Raw genomic sequence first — 20,875 nt, forward strand, 5'->3', positions numbered from 1 at the left:
GATGGGAAACCCGTTTATAACCTGCATGCACCAAGCTCCTAGAACCACCAAAAACCCCAAACAGAGCTGGCCACTAGATGGCCTCTGGACAGCAATTTTATGCAACTCGGGCAGCTACCACTAGATGGCAGCTACGTATCACCGGCTGATTGCAGTATGCAGGTAAGCTCAGTGAAGACGTTTATTGTCCTTCCATTGACTGTAATGAAATTTTAGAAGCAAACTTCACTGTTTTATACTTAAAACAAAAGCAGTCCGCCCTCAACCCCCTCCTAAGATCTTTCTACCAGCGCTGTATGTAACAGTCACAGGAGGAGGTGGGCACAAGCCATTCTTTCCATGCTCCTCTCACTGGAGAACAGTTCCTGATACTGTTCTCCAGCATTTTAGCCAAGGAAGCTTATTCTAGGCTCTCTGCGGCCTGCAGTTCTAACTGCAGCTTTTAAACATCTCTGGCCTGGGGGGGAAAAAAAAAAAAAAAAAATTATAGCCATACTGTAAATTTTTGTTTTAATTCCTGCTCTCTTTAATCAACACGTATCAACTTTATGGAGACTTCTGTCTCCTTAATATAGGGACAAAAATACACCATCCACTATTCAGGATCTACCATTATTAAGTTAAGCTCATTTCTAATTTAGTTCTCCAATTTCCCCAAGGAAAAATTAGTGAAAATTCATACTACAGGTCTATAAATACTACGAGGTTTTGTGAAGTCCTCACACTATGAACACAAACAACAAACTTTATCAATTTCCATATGTAACCAGTACCTGTAACAGCCAACATAGATCTCAATCAAGCAGCCACCTGCTTAATTATCTTGCAATGTGAGAGCACTCATTTTATGCATTTCATTCACAGGGAAAGTTGGCAGCAACAGTCACAAAATAATAAAGAAATATTATGAACTGTAGAGTATTTTTGTCAAATGCGTAAAAGTAGTGGCCTGTGCAGTCAGTCTCAGCTAAACAAGTATTCAAAGAGAAAGTTTCCAGTTTATCCAAGTAAATGTCTGCGTTCTTGAAGGTGGACACAAGGTTCTGGTCAAGCAGGTTTGGACAACTGCATGCAAGTATCACCAGAGACTTTGATTTCACTTCAGCTTCTGCTTAGCAGGATTTTTACCTACTGTCGTGCTTCTAGCTACAAACAAATGTCTGCTTCCAGCTGCGGTTTTAATGACTTAAAGCATATTAGAGAGCCAACAATCCACTTGACCTTCAAGCGCAGTGCTTGTGAAGGCCTGAATCAGGATTTAAAAGCAAGAGCAAGTTCACACAACACAGAACCTAAATAGGTTAAATACAAAAAGTTGTAGCAGAAAGAAAAAAAAAAAGAGAAAAATGAAGCCATATACCTCTTTGCCCCCAAAATATAAACCAATCCTATGGTCCAACTACAGAAATAGGTCAAACTACAAAACTCACTTCATTACTCCCTAGATGTATTTATGTTTTTGCTACAGGAGGTAGGCACATGTTTTTATCCCAAGATGCAAACACCACACTGTCTTAGTACATTGTATGCCAGCACAAAAAAGACTTCTGTGAAAGTTCTGTAATCTGCATCTGTAAGAGTTAAATAAAGACACTGTGAAACACACTGAAGAATGAACTAAGATGAGATCTAGATTTAAAGGCATAAAGGAGATTTCAGTGGATAATGAAACGGCTTTCGTCCCGATGAATGCTAAACAGAACAGCGTTCCCAACACCAAGGTTCCAGCCAAGCTGCCAAACACATTTATTTCAGAAAGGGAAAATATGATCAGAAATTAGAAAGAAATATGGCATGGAATTGGCAAAACAGAAGCAGCTTATTTATAGAAGTAACTTAGAGGAGCTAAATCTGATTTTGCTCAATGCAGTACATAAGTTACAAGACATGCACAGTGGACAAGGTACCTGAAGAAGTGCTATAGTGGTGCTGGTCACACTCAGACATAACCTGAAGACATCACATTTGTAGACACTAGAGGTTAGTTCGACCTGAAAACGAGCATGGCTGGATTTGTTTCAGAAATCCACCCACAGCTATTTAATTCACCATGCTAACATCAGCAACTTTTATACGGTGCATCATTTCCCAAGGTTTTTCTACTTCAGATTGCCAGATTTCTGTGATCATGCCTCTAATTCAAGCTGGTAGTCCAACTAGATCTTCCCAATTCATAGGTAACAGTGCAGCCTTGTAATGCCTCAAAACATTTCCTATGATTTTGCTTTGTCCCCTTATTGGTGACAGATGCCACAGAAAAAATGCAACATATTTGCTACAACTGGAAGAGGAAGTGTTTATATCCTAGTACAGGTTAAAAAAAAAATCCATTCATTACAGTATATTAATGCAGTTTATCACAGCTATCTTTTATATTCCATAGAAAAAATGTACAAACAAGATATACCTTAGTAGGTCTGCAATACAAGATAACTTACTGAAAAATGCCAACATGAAGATGCCATCATTGCCCACTCTAAGCTGATCTGCATCACTGAAATCATCCCGTGGTGGATACTCTTCTTCCTGGATTTACAGGTTAGTGATAGTTTAGTGAAAAGTTTATTTTAGAATAACTATCTGTAGGATTAAAGTATTATTTATGGTCCTAAAGCTAGAAGAAAACTGACATTTCTGTACCATGTCCACATCAAGGAAGTCTTAAAGAAAATTAATTCATATCTAAAAACCAAGTCTTATTTGTTGCTTATATTAACAAAGCCCAAATTCTCTGTAAAATTTTTATAGAAGATATGGACATACTGCCCATTCATCTTAAATGAAACTAAAAATTATTTCAGATGAGTACTTTGGCAATCAAAACCAACATAAATCTCTTTTTTCTTTTTCTGTAACCACCTTGATATGCAGCCAAGCTATTATTTCTTTTGAAAAGTCATCACATAGCATGTTCTATTTTTTCTTTCTCCCAGAACAGTTTTCTGCTGCTTCCCAAAATATACAATACAGCTTTAGAATAATATTAGTATCTTAAAATAAACTGCTGATGCAACAGCCCTGCACTAGCCAAGCTGACTGTCCTATAACCCACAGGAAAACATCACAAAGCAAAGCAAACCTCTGGGGACACCAGAGGGCGCGAGCACATCGGGAGTGTTTGAAAGTCCTCTTGATGTCAGTCAAAACAGTCTAAAGTTTTCTCTCGTTGTGTCAAAATATCAGGTGTCAAAATACCGCACGCACAAGTTTTTTTTTCTTTCTCAGCACTCGAATTTTAACAGAACTTGGCAGATCTCAGGTATGCAGTTCTGTGCACATGTAAAACATTGTGGCCACCAGAGACTGGGAAACAAGTTTTCATGGTGCCAGCACTTAGGAAAGAGCCTGATGAAAACTGTAAAACTAGTTAAATATGCCACTTTTATACTTAAATGAATGATGTCAAAACAACATGGATTATACAAGTTAACTAATGCTGTCAGTAGCACCAGTAACACGGTCTAGACATAGGCATGAGAAAATATTTTTTTCTCCAATTCATCATAATGCCTTAGAACAGAGATAATAACCTATTAAAAAAAAAAAAAAAAGAGATCAAGGGGGATCAGCTCTCAAGCAAGATTTATTAAAGCTGTTTCACCTACAGCAAACATTACTAAAACAATAAAATTCTGATTTTAAAACATTACTCACTGTACCAAATGTTATTTTGTTCATTAAGTTCTTTACTAAAAGGACATTGGGACAACTACAGTAATCTAAAGCTCTGTCATGGGATTGATATGTTCACCTTTGTCAACACAAAAATAATTTACCAGGGTATAGCAATTATGGTCAAAAACATGCTAGAACGAACCGTACCAACAACGGGCAGCCAGCTTCACCCCTCACAACATGCCTGTGAAACTCCAGCTCTTTTTATTTCAGACTCATTAACCAAGATTCTGTATCAGATAACCTAGTGTAAAACCACTGCTATTCACCTAGACAACTCCAAGGGAAGCACAAAAAGCTAGCTGAACAACAAGCTGCAGCAGCTACAATTTAACACTACGTAATTTCAGATGTCCCTAAATGGTCATCTGAAGTGACTAGGAAAGCATTAGTTTATTTAGCTCAGCTCTGCTGCAGCTACAAGACTGATGGGGGGGAAGGGAAGGGAAGGAAGGGCTGAAAATACACTGAACAAAGAGCTGCATTTGAATGTGACTGTCTCTGAAACACAGGCCAACAAAGTTCCTTTTTCAAGTCAGGACAATAAAAAATATTTTCAATTTTCATTTCAGAGAGTCTATAAAAACCTATATAATTTTTTTATAGATTTTTTTTTTTTACACTGTCTGCTAACTACTGTACTTCACCCTGGCATTTCCAAACCAGCTAGTGAATTACACTCTATGCAAAAAGTTGCTTCAGTAAATAAAATTTTGCTCAACTACAGTAACAAGTTTCTCAAGTAACAAGTAACAACATTCCTCTATATGCACAGGCTTCTCTAAGGCTTACACACGTGGGAAATGCAGGTCAATACACGACCCAGGGACATGAAAGCAGGCATTTTTTGCAAGGAGGTACTGTTGCAGTGTGAAAAAGTTATAATTGATCACACTCCATGTCAAAAGGGAATTACATTAAACCTACTTCTATTTACTGTCTCCAAAAACTGGCATATGAAAATTATTAGAATGTTTAAGAAATTAAATGGTTTCCTGTGCTTAAATGACATTCAACCTATAACTACCTCATTCAGTACTATGTGGTTTTATGATCAGTCCTGCAGATGGAAGATACTAACTTGCTACTGCTCAAGCCCCACTAATATTGGCTCTTTCACAGTGCTCATTTGACCTATTTGGTGTCAACTGCCCCAGCCTTTCTTCATCTATAATTGTTTGCCACCATTACCTGAGAAATGGAAAGGGACAATGAAAGGACAATAGCCGTCCTCTGCTGATGCTCAGAACTAAATGCGATTTCATAGTAATATTGTTATGAGATATTGACATTTTTAGAATAATTATACACTTTCTTTTTACATATGTATTTTCTTTTTATTTAGAACGATGTCATGTAACATCACACAAATCCATAGAGTATATAATACTGTTTCAGTATGCCATATTGATTTCTGACCAACTCAGCCATGTTAAGGCTCATGGACAATACTTCTTGTTTGCTAAATATGCTGATATCTGGATAAACAGAAAACTTATTGTTTCTACGACCAGAGAAACATCTAAACAGCAAAATGTATTTTCAACATAAATGGCACGTGACACGGAGTGATTTCTCTCAGCTAAAGAACATTGAAAGGTACACAGCATCTACTGAAGTCAAACCTATTAACTCACCTAAACTACAGTGCCTTCTGTAGTATTCTGCAAAACGAGTACTGTTTTTTTTTTTTCCCAAAGTGCTTTTAATTTCTTTTAAGTTGAAACCTACTACAGCGTACAGTGAGACAACCACCTTTAACCAAGTGAAGGATCCGAGTGTTCAGTAACTCCTTACATAACTAAACTGATAGAACTCTTCTCAATGCAGTGGAAACTTCTAAGGAAAGGGTCAAACTACTTAATAAACCCCATAAACGACACTTTCAGCATAAAAACAATATGGAGAAGTTAATGGCGGGGGGAAAAAAAGCATGTTTGCCAGCAGGAAAATTCATAGTTAACGTCTAAACTAGAGAGAACTATACCATACCTCTGGACGACTGAGGAATATTTCATCAAACAGACTCCTAGATTCCCTAAACTGGGCGTGCTAAGCATGTAAAAACAGAAAAATGTAAGACAAATGCAACTGAAAAGCATTAAGTAAAAGCCATTCATTGCAAAATACAAACAAGTCATTTAACTGTTAGCAATATTTGTCCATTTAAATTGACCTTTCAAAGCTGACCTTCAGCATTTGAAAACATCACAAGGCAGCATAACTAATGCCATCACTACTGATGGCATAGGGCTGCTACAACTTCTTTGACACACTGAGCTATCTGGGAGCACTTGAAAGAAATGTATATACACAATCTGTTCTTGCATGATAAACTACACAAAGAACTACAGAAACAAATACTGAAAGCTTCAGTAAATGTCAAATTTAGATTGTTCCTACAATCTGTGGGTGCAGGGCCTATGATGATGTCTTTAATATGATCACACTTATTTTTTTAATTCAGAAGGAAACATATTAAACTGTTGAAATGTGCTACCTTTTTAAACCATTTTCCTCTCTTTTGTTCAATGAGGTTTGTAGCCTTCTTTACTGCAAACTTTGCATTATACCATGAAACAGTTATCAGCTTCATGCATCACTCAAGGCAACATAAGGGCATTTAATTTTTTCCAACTGTTCACATTACTGCAGTCAAGGCAATATCCTGATTTTACAAGTAAGAAACTAGAGGCACAAATCACAGCAGAGTTCACATTCAGAACGGCACTAATTTCATAGGGCCAAAAATAAAACCTAAAAGCCCTACATGTGATATCCTCTGTGTATGTTTTACAAATTGTGTAATAGACAAGTCAGATACTGTCTGCAGCTGTCACTGCTTGTGATGACCCAAGACAGTGAAAAGTGAGAAAAGAATTAACTACGTACCAGTAATGCAAAGTTTAAGTCATTTTTCTGTTCTTCTGCAGGTATTCAGACCTAAGGATCAAAATCCTTCTCCTCAAGATGGCAAATCACCACTCTAACCACAACATGACCTTTTTTTTTTTCTCCTTATTCCAGTCATCTGCCAGATTAAGATGGCCTTATTGCACAGTCTTAAGTCCACTCCAGTGTAAGTCCACCAGAGGTACTAAATAAGGCAGGGATTTTGTGGCATTATCATGGGGTAAGGTAATTAAAATGGCATTAATTAAAATTGTGCTGGCACATAATTTTAATATCATCTACAAAACTGGAACTCAGCTACAGCAGCTCCTATTTTTTCCCAAAATCTCTTTTTTGCAATCTTAATGCTGTTTCTTTAATATAGGTTGTGTATGTGCACGCATGTGTTTTAAAAAAAAAACAAAAACAAAAACTTAAAAAACATAGCAGCAAACTGAGCAGAAATTCTATCATACTTGAGGTCTTCAGCAGTGAGCAGGACTGTGGCTTTTAGGTACACTCAGCAGAATTCTGATAGTAACAGTAGTGTGGTAAATCTACAATTTCTGATGTGTCCGTATGTATGAATGATGGTGTGTTCCTACTGATTTTTTATCAGTAAGTAAACTTCTTGTGGTGTTGGCACCTAGTTCTTGAATGTCAAGTTTAATCTATGTTTTGGAAAAAACAGACTACGTAAAAGTTTATTTCTGACTTCATCACCACATCCTACTCTCCTACCTCTTAACTCCAGATTCCTTCTCCCTCCCTACTCCTGTTTTCTCACACAGCAGCTTCAGGTCCTTTCCCAGTACCACACGTTGTCTCGCTTGAGTTCCTTTCTCCAGCAACCCCAGTTTATCCTTCTCCCTCCAGTTTCTCATTTAAATCTCTTTGTACTCCCTCCATTCACCCTTGCCTTTTCTTATTTTGAATTGAACCCAGCCTCTCTGAATACTATGGGTGTTCACTTTGAGTCAGTCACCTCCCTTCCCAACCAAGCCCAGCCTTCCCCTTCCACACCACCTAAGATTTAGAGGCTTAGAGTCATTGTCCTTCTTCCCTCCACCTATCAATGCCCTTGCAGTTGAATCAAGTGGCTTTCCCCTTCCATTCTAACTGAAGCCCCAAAATAATAAAACTACTTCAGGGCACACCAGAAATTCCTAAGTCTCAGTTCCAGTGTTTTCACCAAAAGCAGTCAAGAGCAGTCATAAGATGTATCCACTTTTAGTCCTGTAATTCTGCTCCAGTAGAGAAGATTTGAGAACGTTCTCTGGGGACAGTATATCTGGAGTCCGGTTCCACTCAGAGTTATGAGCAGTCTTAACTTGCTCATGCAAGACAATCTCCACTAAGTCTGAAGCTGTGGAAACTTGTTTTTGAAAAAATTGTAATTTGGTTAAAACCAGGCAGCTTTTCTCAGGAAGGGTAAAAAATGTTTCTGACACAGTGACTTGAACTTGTAAGAAAGAGTTCTCTGAATTAAAAGGGAAAAAGAAGCTAGAATGACAAGCCAAAAACCACCGTTTGTTTGTGGTGGTTTGTTTTTTTTTTGTTGTTGTTTTTGCTTAGCTTTGTTGTTAAAATGGGCTGAACCCCAGCCTGAGGTTGTCCCTGGGAAATTCACACCAAGGAAGATTGCTTGTGTGTCTGAAACTTTCACCCCATAGGGTTCTACAAATATGAAGTTAAAAGCAACAAGAATCTTCCAAGAAAGTTGCCCATGTCCTATCTGAAGTGTCACAGGACTCATAATGGAACCCTAAAAGTTAAGGTTTGGTTGGGTTGCTAGTGTTCCAACTAAGTTTCAAGGTTTATAACTTCAGTTGGAAGGTTCCATTCAGACCAGTATTTCAGCAGAACTTTTACCTATATGACAAGCAGTAAGGAGAGACTACCTAGAGTCCATACGCCTGTTAAAGCAGTTGAAAGGATACAACTGGAGATCATCACCTCACAGCAGAAGCCTGGCAGGTAACCATGCACATGTCAGGGAAGTCAAGGAAGGAACAACCTCCTGCTGGGCGAGTGGAATGTTTCCAGCCACCAGCACACTGCAGTCCGTAAAATATTAGCTGCATCTCAAATGCAATCACATTTGATCCCAAGGTGAAGATTTTTAGTGAAAGCACTGGAAATCTAATTTGGGTATGGCATCTTATGGCCCAAACTACTGAACAGCAGAATTTCCACTTTCCAAAACTTGGGGGTGGGGGGGAAATGGAAAAGCTTGGCTTACAAAAGTAATATTGAACACTAGTTACAGATATCAGTTTTCTATTTTGAAGACTGTATTCTTTATAATATTAATTCTTACAAAGCTATAAACACTGATTATATGCCTATTACTTAATTTACTGTTTACCATAACTCGTGGTGTGGGGTTTTTTTTGTTTAAGTGCTTGGAACATTTCATTGAACTTCAGTACTAAAGTTTTCATGGAGCAAACAGGGACCTTTCCTTTTAAAAAAGATCTACATTATTTGAAGTTTTGCCCCTTCTAGATTGTTTGAATTCTCCTTCCTCTCTAAAGGTCTACTTTGCTCATTTTTTTAACCATCTAGCTATCAGCAAAGACTCTACAAAGTAACATTAGTAGTGGATACCCAATTAAAAGATGACAAAATACGGAATAAACTATTAAAGCAGAGTAAAATTTGGCAGCTATGCCTCTGAAAAGAGTGAATGAATGATACAATTTTCATAGTATTTTACAAGTAACTTACACTATCAATACAATATGTAAGAATCAAAAATATTTAAATCACCAGCCTATAATTATTTAAATAAACAGGCCATAACAGAGGCCCAATTGATACAGATAACTAGATTAGCCTAACATGATTCAAAAAATTGAAATAAAGCAGAATTGTGTCACTTACTCGCTGGGCAACTTCTGCTGCAGCAGCTGCCATGGCTGCAGCTTTGGCCTTCTCTGCTTCATCGTAAGTAGGAAGAGAGGTAGCTACACTGTATGGAGGTGGTACAGGATAAAATTCATTGTGTGTTTCTGTTCAAAATAAAGAGGTTATGCATTTTTAAGCCAGAAAGATGTCAAGAATAATAAATTTTACATGCACATAACTACTGAGTTTTAAAGCATTTTTTTTTCAACAGAGGCTGGAATTGATGGTATTTGTATTTCAAATTAAGTTTTAAAAGCCACTATTTTTATAAAACAAGATAGTTAACAGCTTGATGGTGCTTTTAGTTGTTTATCTAGGCAGAAACCTTAACGTAGAACTTTAACCTCCCCTGCAAGGAGCCAACAAATTTATGAACAAAAAAAGCTGTATTTGCTGAGTTACATCCCTATGCATTCCAACCAAAGGCTTTTTATCAAATCATACAAAAGACAGGTGCAGAAACATTCAAAAACAGCTTTTAATTATCATCAAATAGTTACTTAAGTCCAGTAATAATCACACTGTATTTTTATTAGCATGGCCTTGCTGCTATCAGTTGTTCTGTGAAAATCAGTGTTTCCAAGTTCTCCGTTTCACCACATTGTTTTTAAAATGTCCCTTTTATAAAAACAGAACACTGATTTTGTTCTTATACACTGGAATATGAAAACATCATCATACAGAATTTTTTAAAAAAATGAACAAAAACTATTTTAAATACACCTTGAGCTTCCTCCAAGAGCCAGCAGTAATTTGTAACAAGATTGCTTACACGGAAAAGATTCGTCAGCAGAGGTCACATGTTAAAAAGATGCGTCAGCACACCAACACAAAGGTGTTATATACAAGGATAATTCTGTCTAGTTATGTATTATACTTGCAAACACTGTTTCAAGGAACACAGAAAGGAAACTGCTCCTTACATCAATATTCAGAAAATTAGGTTAGAGGTTACTTCTATTTACTTACAATAGTATTTTATAACTTACTTATAATTCTATTTATCATAATATTTACTTGACACATGGGAGATGGAAATCCAAACAACTCTCCTTAAACAGAAACTTCTGTGTTGCCTGTTGTTGTCTCCCATATCACCAAAGAAAAGTAACAACCTCATAAGAAAGGAAGCAGTGAATAAATGGAAAAAACCACCCCTGTTACTTGTTTTTCACATGAAGTTTTATCAAGAGCCTTTAAAGCAAAATCAGTCTTTCATTGGCAATATTATCACCAAACCACAGCAGTCACTTAAGAAGTCCGAGTTTTGACAAATCAGTGCTTTGTTTTGTTTGTTGATTTTTTTTTTTTATAGAGGCAATGAAAATTGCTAATGAGGTCTAATAATGGAGCACTACTCAAAGACGTAGATTAAATGTGGAACTTAACTACACGCAGACTTAAATAAAACTTATTACACTAATTAATGAACATCCACTTAGTCTAGTAATTTGGAACAATCGGTGTAATTTCGAAGTGTGCTTTTTCTGAACAAACCAGAGAAAGAGCTGTGCTTGAAAACGTGGATTTTTACTGCAATTGTGTGCGTAGAAAGAAAAATAAAACCCAAACCCCAACCCACCCTGCAGCATCGTACCACTCTGGAGCAAGTGCTGATTCATACACACGCCTCCCTGACGGGCTGTTATGCAAGAGAAATACCTGAGGCTGCAGCAGCTTCCACAGCTATGCTACAGTAAGGTGGAGGGGAAGTGTCTGCTTCGGGTGAAGCTGCTGCCTGGGGAGCCTGCGTGGTCTCTGCAGACGTGGAAGGCTGCTCAGCTGCTGAAGGCTCTGGGGGGTCATCTTCATTGTGAAGCTTAGGAGAAAAACACACAAACTTCAGACACATTCTGGGAATACTTTCCGTGACAGCCTAGGACTTGCAGAACCAGCTTCAAAATAAAGAGAAGATTACTCTTCAATAAAACAAAAATTATTTACAAATGAGCATGTGACTACTTTAAGCAGTGGAAACCAGGACATCCAGTTAAATCCTTTTAAGTGAACAGCTGAAGATAATCTTAACTGCATTTTTTCATTTCCCACAGAAATTGATTTCTTCTCATCAAAGATGTTCATGGAGTCTTAAAGATCGGGGGGGAGGGGTTTAATGTTTACTATATGGGAAAATGCTAACTATCAGACATGTTACATTACATGAATTTTTAAAAACTATTATACTTCTTTTCTTACATTCATAAAATGTATTCATCCACTTTAAAATACAATAGGTGAGCAACATTATCTTTTATTGTATTAATCTAGAAGAATTTAAAAAAATGAGACATTTTTACTTCTGTAACTGAGAACTTGATACTATTTCATCTTGTCAGTTTCCCCACTCAAACTCTAAGACTTTTCAAAACACTCTGGTATTCTTTACAGTCTGGAAAGAATCCTTTCCCTAAAAAAAAAATCTTTAAGTTGATGGTTAATTTGATTGCTTGTTTTTTAAAAAAATGCAGTTTCAGAAGGGCATATCCAGTTAAGCATATACAGAAGAAAGAATTTGGATAAGCAAGAATCTTGATTAAAACCATGAAATTCAGATCCAGCAACTAATATATTTTCTTAGAAAAGGTATTTTTTATTGTTCTAGCTAACATGATAGTGTTTACAATATGAATCAAACTTGAAGAGGAATACTAGAATTAAATAAGTGCTAGCTCCCACTAGAGTAAAGTACAAGACAAGACGCCTAGAAGGCAACCACTGAGAGAGACTGTGTAACTTCAAATTGGTAGTTTCTAAGAATGTTATACGTAAAAATATTGATACAACTACATTAACTTCATAGTAGACAATGTACTGTCAAATTATTAGAAAAAGCACCTTCTGAGAAGCAAGCAAGCCAAATTCCTTTTTAAGTACTGTGATATACACACCAAAATTGGTTTATATCCAGAGTGCATCAAAGTTCACAAAGTGGTTGAGGCTGGAATGGGCTTCTGGAGGCCATCTGGTGCAACCCCCCTGCTCAAACAGGGCCACCTACAGACAGTTGTCAAGGACCACGTATAGATGGCTTTAGAGTAACTCCAATGATAGCGACTCCACAACCTCCTTGGGCAACCTGTGCCAGTGCTCAGCCAGCCTCACCTTACAAAAAAAAAAAAATTAAAAATAGAATAAACGAAAAAAAAAAAAATTAAAAAAAAGTTTCCTGATGTTGACAGAGAACCTGGGAATCTCCTGTGTTTCTGTGTGTGCCCACCACCTCTGGTCCTGTCCCTGGGCACCAGGGAACAGCTCCTGTCTCCGGGCCCTTTGCACTCTGGTATAGACTGAAGAGATGCCCCCTGGGCCTCCTCTGCTCCAGGCTGGGCAGTTCCAGCTCGCTCAGCCTCCCAGCAATTTTCATGGCTTTTACCACACTCTTCTCTTTACATGCATCAAATTAGAAAAATTACTTGCTAGAGCATTTTCACCCTTTCTCAAGAGCCCCTTCATATACTGTATTCAGAGAACTACAGCTTAGTTAATATATAGAGATAAACTCCTATCTGTATTTGCACACGCATACGTAAGTGTACATACACACAGGCACGATACACAACGCAAGCCCACACTATCAAGGAGAAGTCACCTCCACTGGAACTGATAGGGGTTACTGAGGCATTCTGAGAACTAACCAATCAGGTCCTTCAGTGCCTAACTGGTGATCCAGAAGAAACAGTAATCTGGGAAATATGTATAGCTATTTAGAGTGGTTAAGGTCAAAGGAAACAAAAACCACTTCAAAATAATCCAATACATTTAGGGATAGAGAAAGCAAGTGAGAAGATGATACACCCAGTTCAAGAAAGGTCATGCAGGTCAGAAAAACAGCCTGAGAGCTCTCAATGCTGTGGTTCTAAATTAAGCACAATTATTCACCAGAAAAATCTAGTATTGCAATGGATGCAGCTAAAGTAAAACCATTTTTAAATAAAACTGTCACTTGATAAGCAATGATACAAATAACAGAACATTACAGGCATACTTTTATACTAATGGCTGGCACACACCCTCACTTGGGATGCATGTAGCTCTGACAGCTTCGACCCAACAACCTGGTCTACAAGCAGGGGCAGAAGTAAAGCCTAGTTAATGGATTTCTGGCTGTTATCTCCATTTTTCCTCTCCATTCACCCTCCACTTCAATCACTGAAACTTTTTTCCCCTACCAAGCCATAGTATGTGCTGTCACTCCCTTGAAAACACGACGAGATCCACAGCAGCTGATCGGTCAAACCCCACATTACTGCTCAAAACCCACTTTGACATTACAGAGGAAATTAATCTGGTGCTCTACATGCTTTCTTTAAAGTTATCTTTCTCCAGATCATTTGTAATTTAATAACAGTTGGAAGTAATGGAGGTAACATGAGGATGAGAGAACATGCAGATAAGACTTCTTGCCTTCAAAGACACAGAGTTCACAAGTCATTCATTTGTTGTTGCAACCTCAACTAGGACACAGAAAAATTCCATCCTAAAGGCCCCATAACAGAAGAGTCTCGTTATGCCCTTTACTGCATTCAATTAGTCTTTAGTTTGTAGAACTCACGTTCAGGGAGCAAGGATTCCTATTTATCCTGTCTCGTACTATACAGATTTTTTTTTAAAATTCTAAAAGGCATAAAGGTCATCCCAATGTAGCATGTTAAAGAAAAAAAATGTAAGACTCCTCACAGAATAAAAATCACAAGTAGTGGATTAAACAGCTGGAACATTTACAGCTAGAGCAATGAACACCAGTTGTTCCATGAAGAGAAACCAGCTTTTCTTAGTTCTCATTTCAATGTCCTGTCTCCTCGTCTTTGCTCAAGGCAGTAACTTAAGCTCCTCTGGGAGGACTCCACTGGGGTAAAAACCAAACCAAAACAATAAAAACCCACAACAGCAGCAGAATTTGCCCCAGCAAGCTGGAAATTTTGCCTATGCCAGCAGGGTAGACAGTGGTGGTTGTATCACTTTGTCTTGTAGCAGCTCTGCCTTCTCTTCACAAGGCAACGATTCTCCTCTGTGCAGTCACCAGTTTGCTTTAAACCAGTAGGAATCCAACTAACTTTGAGCCTCCCCATTCCCATTTAATTTTGGCTTACACTGGCTGGTAAATTTAGAAGTTATTTTTGGAGACAGGGGAAGAAGAGGCCTGACACCCTGCATAGGTTTCATTGCCATAGAAACCAAGCTAAAAACACTCAGAAGGGAACAGAAAACGCCTGTTTCAAGGCATGACTTATGCTGTGTACTCAAATGTTACCTGCAGCGGCATTTACCACTGAAACTATAAGAATCCTATCTAAGATTTTTTTTTTCCTCCCCAATAGTAAGATCATTCTTCACACTTTTTTAATTAAAGGACTAAGTAGAACTCACAGTTCATCATCCCAACCCCCTCGCCAGGACCTAGTAAACTACAGACAACTGTAAATTAGTACCTTCCCCAGCCCCTCACCCTCACAGGGACACAAAGACACTTTTTTCTTTCACATCTTAGTCTATAGACAGGGTATCTGCCTGACTATATGAAGCTTTACCATTTAAAAAAGAGGAATATTTTGTTATTCCACATACTACTCTTAAACCGTTTATACAACTTTTTCAGTCTCTGCTGTTGCAGCCCTTGAACTGCAGCACATTAGAGGCTCAAAAGTCATGATGGTCACATTCTCAAGATACATCTCTGTTAGGACACTTCAAATTCAAAGTTCAACAGAGGAGCAATGGCTCCTTCCTGACCAGTGACTCAAAATCTCATGGTAATTACTAAGGAGTGTACAGGACATTAGTTTCCTTCATATGATTTTTTACCCTATACTGTCTTCAGTTTCTTTCTATAAAACAATGGTTCACTATTTCATTTCAGAAGAAGTTACAATCAACGTCAGACCTTCTGGTACCAAAATACTGTGGAAAATACAGCTATCTGTATTTTATAATTAAAATAATAATAATAGTTGCTCTAAAGAAGTACTGCATCTCCTCCTGTAATTTACTGAAGTCTATTATGTTGTCTGTGCAGTTATTTCCAAAGTAACCAGATGCAATGCCCAAAATCAACTCACACCCTACAAAGAACATGAACCACAAGAAAATGTTTAGTGCAGAAGCCTTTAGTAAGGGAACTGATCAGGATGTTTTTAGTCTACAGGTTTTTCAAAATAAAAAAAATTAAACTTCACTTCAGTATCAGATTTTATCCTCTACCAGTATGGTAGTTTACAAGAATGTGATGCTTTTTCTTCACATTCCAGTTGTAACACCAAACTATCACAAACCCCTGCAGAGAAGGCAGCAGGAAGACAGCAATTTGCCACTCGGGACCAAACGCACCCTCCTGAAACACAAGCCTGGCCACAACTAGAGAAACACTTCAGAGAAACAGAGGATCATAAAATCATTTTGGTTGGAAGAGACCTTTAAGATCATCAAATCCAACTGTCAACACAGCACTGCCATGTCACCACTAAACCGTGTCCTAAATAACACATGTACACATCTTCTAAATCCCTCCAGGGACGGGGACTCCACCACTATCCCTGGGCAGCCTGTTCCAGGGCTTGATAACCCTTCCAGTGAAGAAATTTTTCCTAATATCCAACCTAAACCTCCCTGGCACAACTTGAGGCCATTTTCTCTTGTCCTATCATTTGTTGCCTGGGAGAAGAGACCAACTGCCACCTCGGCAAAACCTCCTTTCAGGCAGCTGTAGAGAGTAAGGTGTTCCCTCAGCCTCCTTTGCTTGAGGATAAACAAGCCCTGTCCCCTCAGCCACTCCTCAGAAGACTTGTGCTCTAGATCCTTCACCACCTTCCATTGCCCTTCTCTGGACCTGCGCCAGCACCTCAACATCCTTCTTGTGGTGAGGAGCCCAAAACTGAACACAGTATTCAAGGTGTGGCCTCACCAGTGCTGAGTACAGGTGGACAATCACCTCCCTACTCCTGCTGACCACAGTAGTGATGATACAGGCCAGGATGTCATTGGCCTCCCTGGCCACACTGCTGGCTGATATTCAGCCAGCTGTTGACCAACACCCCCAGGTCCTTTTACTGCCCGGCAGCTTTCCAACCACTCCTCCCCAAGCCTGGGGGCATTTGGCCTTGTTAAACCGTTGGCCTCGGCCCATTGATCCAGCCTGTCCAGATCCCTCTGTAAAGCCTCCCCACCCTCAGGGAGATCACTACTCCTGCCCAACTTGGTGTCATCTGCAAACTTGCTGAGGGAGCACTCTATCTCCTCATCAAGGTGACTGATAAAGATGTTGAACAGAAATGGCCCCAATTCCGGATACTAGGGAACACCACTTGTGACTGGCCACGAGAGGGATTTAACTCCATTCACCAGCACTCCTTGAGCCTGGCCATCCTGCCAATTTTTTATCCAGCAAAGAGTATGCCTGTCCAAGACACGAGCAGCTGGTTTCTCCAGGTGAATGTTGTGGGAAATGGTGTCAAAAGCTCTACTGAAGTCTATGTAGACAATATCCACAGCCTTTCTCTCGTTCATTCTGTGGGTTACCTTGTCACAGAAGGAGATCAGGCTAGTCAAGCAGGACCTGCCTTTCACAAACCCATGCTGACCAGGCCTGATCGTCCAGCTGTCCTCTACACACCACATGAAGGTATTCAAGACTAACTGCTCCATAACATTCCCCAGCATTGAGGTCAAACTGCTAGGCCTGTTGTTCCCCAAATCCCCCTTCTGCCCATTCTTGTAGATGGGTGTCATGTTTGCTAACCTCCAGTCAACTAGTATCTTCCCACTTAGCTAGGACTGCTGATAAATAATGGAAAATGGCTTGGTGAGCACTTCTGCCACCTCCCTCAGTATCCCTGGGTGGATTCCCTCTGGCCCCAAAGACTCGTGTGTGTCTGACTGGTGTAGTAGGTCACTGCCCACTTCCTCTTGGATTATGGGGTCTTCACTCTGCTCCCTGCCCCTGCCATCTAGTTTGGGGTTCTAGGCACACAGAAGACAACTGACGTTACTACTGAAGACATTCAGTACCTCAGCCTTTTTCTCATCTTTGATCACTATGTTTTCCCCCTACATCCAATAAAGGATGGAGATTCTCCTTAGCTCTCCTTTTGTTGTTTATGTACTTAGAGAAACATTTTTGTTGTCCTTTACAGTAGTAATCACATTAAGCTCTAGCTGGGCTTTGACCCTTCTAATTTTCCCCATGCATAGCCTCCTGAAATCTTTTTTGTCTTACTGAGTGACCTGCCCCTTCTTTCATAGGCCATAAACCTTTCCTCCTGAGTTCTGGCCAAAGCTCTCTGTTCAGCCAGGCTGGTCTTCTTCCCCAGCCACTTGTCTTAAGGCACACCAGGACACCCTGCTCCTGCACCTTGAAGACTTCCTTCTTGAAGTACGTCCAGCTTTTCTGGACTCCTTTTCCCTTCAAGACTGCCTCTCAAGGCATTTTGTCAATCAGTGTCCTAAAGAGGTCAAAGTCTGCCCTCCAGAAGTCCAAGGTGGCAGTTCTACTGATTGAATAATTTCAGGATCACTATGCCCAAGACAGGCTCCAACTTCCACATCACCCACAAAACCTACTCTGTGAACAACATCCTATAGAGACCAGGAAGCCTTCAGATGAATAAATATTAAAGTACTAAGTACTACATTCCATTAAAACACTACAGTTCAGCAACTCTCATATATATTTTTCTGTATTTAAAATTAATCAAATTTAATCAGAATTCTCAACTCCACAGAACAGAGCCACATAATTTTCCCCCTCCCCCCCCTCCAGCCCACCCCCACTTGGCAAGCATCAGCTATCTAATACCTAGATCTAGCAATAGCCCTTCATGACAGTGGAGTGTTTTGTTTTGTGGTTTTGGGGGGTTTTTTTGTGTTTGTTTCTTTGGTTGGTTTGGTTTTTTGTTGTTTTTTTTGTTGTTGATGTTGTTTTGTTTGTTTGTTTGTTTTTGTTTTTTTCTTGATGCATCTCTCCTGGAAGTTTTCAGCAGTAGTTAGTATGTTAGAAAGTCAAAGGTGTAAAATCTGCACTAGAAGCAGGAAAGCAGAACACAAGTACAGTGCTGCCATGCCACAACTGTAGAGAAATACCAAGCATGTCTGCTAAATAAGGGTTAGGTACTATGGAAGCCCACAACCTCTGGAGGTAAACTTCTACCAGAAAGAAAGCAAAGAAATTTACACTGAATACTGCTGAAAAGTATGTTGCAACAGAATGGCTCTTCTTGCAAATTGAGACTCCTCAGGTAAAAATGCAGTGATCCACAGCAAGTGAAAGTGTTTTACATACACTTAAGTTATATTTAATAATTTTAGTCAGTTCTCTTTCACTAGGGACCTTTAACCATCCAATTAAGGTGACCAATACTTTGGGAAGTAAAAAAAAAATAATAGATGATTTTTTTTTAAATGATACGTGTAGATAGAGATGTATATAGTTATCTCTCTTTCTCTATCCCAATGACTATTTTACAGATAACATTTTACTTGTTCTTTCATTTTTTGTGGATTATAATCCAGGTTTACAACTATTAATTACACATTTAACAGCAAAACAAACATACGCATTCATTCCCTATGGCTCCTAAAACACCTATGCCTTTTTGTCCCCCAGATTAACATCAAAAGTTAAACTATTAGTAAAGGACAGTAACATACTAGGTGTCAATAAGAGAACTTTTTTTGAAAAGTAAATACCTGAGACTAAAGCTACTAGAAGTGCAGTGTTATCCCTGAAAATATATCCATTTCTCCATACTTATTTTTTTTAGGTTTCCTCTCTACTAAAGAATTATGCAGAAATCATTCTCAGTATTGACGTTTTGGCATGATCCAAACGCATATGCTTCATATTTATTGTAAAATGATAAATATGGTATAGTTTCCAAGACTTTTTCCTATTGCATCGTTATAGGAATTCATAGTGAAATTTGCCAACAAAAACCTGATGTCTCCAATGCTAATAAAGACTATGACTGGGACCAGCATTTACCAAATCTTCAAGCACAAGTATAAAAGCATATTTCTAGGAAGAAAAAAAAAAAAAAAAAAATTGCTAAATTTTACTCTAAAGCTTGCACACAATGAGGTATTGCAACTCTGATCTACTTTAGGAGTGATTAAAAAGACTACCATGTACCATGTAGCCTTCTGTTTATCAGACGGTAACTTGAGAACAGCTTGAGGAAGTTTAAATTCTATAAACAAAGTACCAAATGAGGGTCTCCTCCTTGAACGCTTTTGAGTTAGAAGAGACCCATTAACAAAACCAAAGGACATTCCTGAGACCAGTGGTCTGTCTAAAGCCGTGTTCCATCCCCAACACAATCATTAGGAGACACATGGACAGCACATGAGCCTGAGTCACCCATTTGCCACCCACTGTCCCCTGACTCCCCCGAGGTCCACAGCATCCTGCACCGGCCGGTGGAGCGCACAGCTCCGCCTGTGCCACCCGAATCTGCCACGGGCTGGCCATGCGTCCACGTCCCCAGCTCTGCCACCCCACCTGCCTCAGGCACCCCGTCTGCTAACAGACCACCTACGTGCACCTCCCCTGACAGAGCCCGTTCTCAGTCATTTCAACCAGACTTCAGGGAGTGCTCTCCAGTGCCAACATTGCACAGCTGGGTGAGTAACAGCTCCGCAACTGCTTTCCCCACTGCCTTGTGACTCTGTGAGCATTGATCGCTCCCAAATCCCACCGCCTGCTTCAGACGTCGCTTTTAAGGAGTGTGCCTCTCTAGCCCCTCTAGTGAGAGGCCAAAGCTGTGTGCAGTACCCAGCAGGCGGGCAGGTCCCAGGCTTCACACAGTGAAGCCTCCTGTTCATTCTCACTGTTTTCCCTGACAATGAACGAAGTTTCATCGGGATTTGTTGGCAGCTGCCACTAACCAACAGCTTCAGCAAACCACCAGTGAAAGCTCCAAGAACTCCAAGTCAAAACGCCATGTCTTTACAGAACAGGTATAGAGAGAGGATCCCGGTCACTCGAAAGTCACACAGAACATACAAAACACGTAAAACGTGAAAGTAGCAGGAATAGAAATGCCTGTAAAATCTGGAAATGGATAGGGCTGTCACCAAGAGCAAACTCAGTAGGTCAACAATGAGTTCCAGCTTCCGTTTCAGCCGACATTCATCTGGGCTGAAAAGCTCAATGCCAACTGAAAAAGCAGCACATTTCTCTAAATGCATTATGCAGTTTTTACTTAAGAGCCCAAGTACAGAAGGAAGGTTCAGGCACAAAGCCTCCTAACAAATAACAATGCAGAAGAACACAAAAAATGGCAAATTCATTTCTAAAAGGGGAGGAATAAATTAAAAGAGGAGTTTGACTCTGGAGAAGTATAATGGAAACTGAACTGAGGAAAGCAACATACAGTTTCACCTTAAGTCCCTCATTTGAGAAAAGCAG

General features: G+C 39.3%; 1 protein-coding gene across 1 annotated transcript; it reads right to left on the reverse strand.

Annotated features, from left to right (window-relative positions):
* Positions 1-2,438: 2,438 nt before the first annotated feature.
* LOC103773020 (NEDD4 family-interacting protein 2-like) lies at positions 2,439-19,936 on the reverse strand (the record flags this gene model as incomplete). The annotated part of the gene is made up of 4 exons (XM_008940370.1): positions 19,826-19,936; positions 11,140-11,296; positions 9,454-9,581; positions 2,439-2,526 (listed from the first exon to the last, which is right to left on the reverse strand). Coding segments are annotated over exons 1-4 (484 nt in total), but the record flags the coding sequence as incomplete, so codon positions are not given.
* Positions 19,937-20,875: the final 939 nt, after the last annotated feature.

Source organism: Merops nubicus, unplaced genomic scaffold (genome assembly GCF_000691845.1).
Source record: "Merops nubicus isolate BGI_N331 unplaced genomic scaffold, ASM69184v1 scaffold4575, whole genome shotgun sequence".
NCBI lineage: Eukaryota > Metazoa > Chordata > Aves > Coraciiformes > Meropidae > Merops > Merops nubicus.